General features: G+C 34.9%; 1 protein-coding gene across 1 annotated transcript; it reads left to right on the top strand.

Moving 5' to 3' along the window:
- Window positions 1-1,115: 1,115 nt before the first annotated feature.
- On the top strand, window positions 1,116-2,990 carry SLN (sarcolipin). The gene is made up of 2 exons (XM_043503285.1): window positions 1,116-1,253; window positions 2,410-2,990. The coding sequence occupies exon 2, from the start codon at window positions 2,520-2,522 to the stop codon at window positions 2,613-2,615; it is 96 nt and encodes a 31-aa protein (XP_043359220.1). The 5' UTR covers window positions 1,116-1,253; window positions 2,410-2,519; the 3' UTR covers window positions 2,616-2,990.
- Window positions 2,991-3,209: the final 219 nt, after the last annotated feature.

Genomic DNA, 3,209 nt, shown 5'->3' with positions numbered 1-3,209 from the left:
CAATATGTAGTTTTTGAAATAATTGCAATGGACCGATTTGAATATCCTTCCTAACTTGAAACCAGATTCTGATACCCTGACTCATGTTGGGTAGCTCCTTAGTCAGTAGTGGTCATATTGACTTAATAGAAATATTTGTGGAGTAAGGTATTCAGTGTAATTGAGGTGTCTGAATTTGGCCCAATGGAGTGAGGATGGTAGAATCTTGCCCTAATTTTGTATTATGTCATACTGTTATATTCTCTTTCAAATTTATTTGAGAAAAATGCTTTTCTATATTTTAATAATATTTTTGTTGATGTGTGTCCATTTTTACAGCTGCCAAGGAACAAAGCTAAGGTAAGGTGGGCAATATAAGTTGGCTGGACTTCAGAGCAGTGTAATTTAGGGGGAGAAATTCCACATTTACTGAGAAAATATTTTATTGCAATTTTTTTACTGGCAACTCTTTCAAGGAGCTCAGGGGGTTGGAATGTTAGAGTAAGTCCCCGGGAAAATGGGCTAATAGGCAGAGTGCAGGAGAGGCAGTTAATGGGGCATGGCTAATGCAACTGTCCATGATTTTCAAATACTTTAATTTATTCCCAAATTCTTATGTCCAGTAAATATTATTTTATTTAATTACTGCATATCCAAGTGCAAAAATATTTTGCTCTAGCTGTCTCTCTCTTAGACTAAATGTATAAGAACATGAGACGTTGTAGAGACTATAATAACTATGTAAGGCAGCAACAGGTGACTGTACTTGTAAAGTACACAATGTAGTCCGGACTTTGTTCAGTTTCTAAAGACTGAAAAGCATCTTGTACAGATCCTGAAAATGAATATGGAGTATTTCAAACACATTTTTACATTACGGATGAAGATACTAACTGGTGAATTTGAAGCACAAAAGAAACATTTGTGAAATCCAGTTGGTTCCAAAGGGTTTGTATATGTCTCTAACATTAAAGCAACTCATCAGAGGAAGAAATGAAATGGTCATATGTAAATCCATCCATATGCCCAAATGCATAAATAGCCCTAATTGAATCCTGAGGCCCAGCATAGCCTTTTAAAAATATTTAGTTGGTGATGTCAACACTTTTGTTGCCGATACACTTGTTGCTCTCCTCCCTCTGACTACTTTAGTTCCAACACAGAGACTGAGAATCCAGACTGCACTGGGAGATAGGCAGAAGCTGAGGAAGAAATAGTATCTGATTGACCTAGGCTTCCAGAAGCTGCAATACCGTTTCATTTATCTTCTTCAGGTAAATCATGGGCTACTTTTCCTTTGTACAAATAAAATATGAAGCTGATAGAGCAACATGAGGACATGGGAATTTGTATAACTGCATTACCACATATTGAGCTTTTAATATTTAATTAGTAAACTAAGACAATTTCCAGTTAAAGTCTTCTGTCTTCATCATGGTATGATACTGAACTTGCTCTTGTGTTCATCATAGATGTTACTTTCTAATTTAGCTTCTCCTTTAAGAGTTTGTTTGCATGGCTGCATTTCTTTTTTTGCCCAGAGTTTATTTCTCTTTTTATTTTTTAAAAAAGTTTTCATATTTATTACACAGCACACAAATAGGATTAGGCAACAGGGTACTCATCACAAATGTTATCACTTCTCTGTGAGTGCCCAGAGACACATACACAAATCTGGACTTTTTGTGATTAAAGTGAATCACATAAAAACAATAGCTGATTAAAAGTTTTTGAATATAGCTCAAGAGGCATTATTACTTAAGAGAACTGTAGCAACTTGAAAGTGCAGGCAAGTCAGAAGAGTTCAGAGAAAACCTATTTAATCTACTAGCATTAGCCCATGAATTTTGATGTTTTTCAGAAACAAAACTATATAACTCTGCCTCTCCCTTTTTAGTCATAACAAAAATCCTTCAAGCACTGCAAAGAAAGGCTGAATTTAGTGATTCTTCCAAGTTATACTTGCAGTATTAAAGTAAAACTAGTAGTATGGAATGAAGAGAGAGAGATGTAAATATTGTAGAGTTTAAAGATTTGAATATCAGAGAAAAATTTCTAGCTATCTTATTTTAAAATAATACAATAACAAATATTTGAATGTTAGTAATTTTTAATAGTAATATGCTTGCAGTAAGTATCACTTCAAAAGAATATGGCAGAAGTTTTTAAAAAAATAACTGTGCAAATCAAAGCTGACTTCCAAGGATTGCTTGTTATGTGATAGATGTATTTTGGGGTGACACTGAGAACATGTTTTCTCAAATGATGGAAATCAAAGAAGGTGATAAGCTGGTAGAGATACTATTTGCTTTTTAACTTCTGCAGCACACACTAACTTTTAGCAATAGAAATAACATTTACTTATAGTAATATACATAGCTATTAGCTTCTTAGCTTCATATGTCTGTTCTGTTGGTGTGTTTTTTTTAGGAGAGACTCTGACCTGGAGGCTGATCTCAAGGACACTCTTGGAGGATTCCCTGAGGATTTCCCTTTGCTTCAACTGTTAGCCTCCGTGCTTCCTCTGATCATTCTTGAAAATGGACCGATCCACGCAAGAGCTTTTCCTCAACTTCATGATTGTCCTCATAACTGTGCTCCTCATGTGGATTCTGGTGAAATCTTATCAGGAATAAAAGACTGTGGCATATTCCGTGAATGAATTTAAGTTTCTGTCTGCAGAAGTATGTGACATCTACTGTATAATTGTGTGATTAGCTTCATGTAGATCTAGAATGTAAACTTTTTTACTCTAAAACATCTGTTGCCTGAGATAATGTGTGTTTTACATGGGTCTATGATGATGTAATTATTTTATTCTTTGGCAATCCAGTTGTAAAATGTACAAGGCAAAATCCTCAGTAGTTGTTACATGTGATTGTCCCCCCAACAGTTACTGTCTCCATAAACAGAGACAAAAGAAGCACAAACCTACTGAGATGAAAGAAATGTGGAACCTTTTCATTTGCTCACCATTGTACTCTCCTGAATAAAGAAGAAAATGTAAGAAATGTTTGTAATAATTTTTATCCTTTCTTTGATCTGATTACTTTTCAGGGAAGGATATGGTGTGTTTACTTGAGAAATACAGGACAACAGCCAGGGAAGTTTGGTGGCTTGATTGCCTTTAGTTAAAAAGTACAAATAAAGGTCCAGTTATTTGCCACTGAGTCCCAGTGGAACTCATATGAAGTCATATGAATAGCTAATGAGTTCATCACAATAGTTAG

The sequence above is a fragment of the Dermochelys coriacea genome, chromosome 1, assembly GCF_009764565.3.
Source record: "Dermochelys coriacea isolate rDerCor1 chromosome 1, rDerCor1.pri.v4, whole genome shotgun sequence".
Classification (NCBI taxonomy): Eukaryota; Metazoa; Chordata; order Testudines; family Dermochelyidae; genus Dermochelys; species Dermochelys coriacea.
This window is presented reverse-complemented; position numbering and strand designations above follow the sequence as displayed.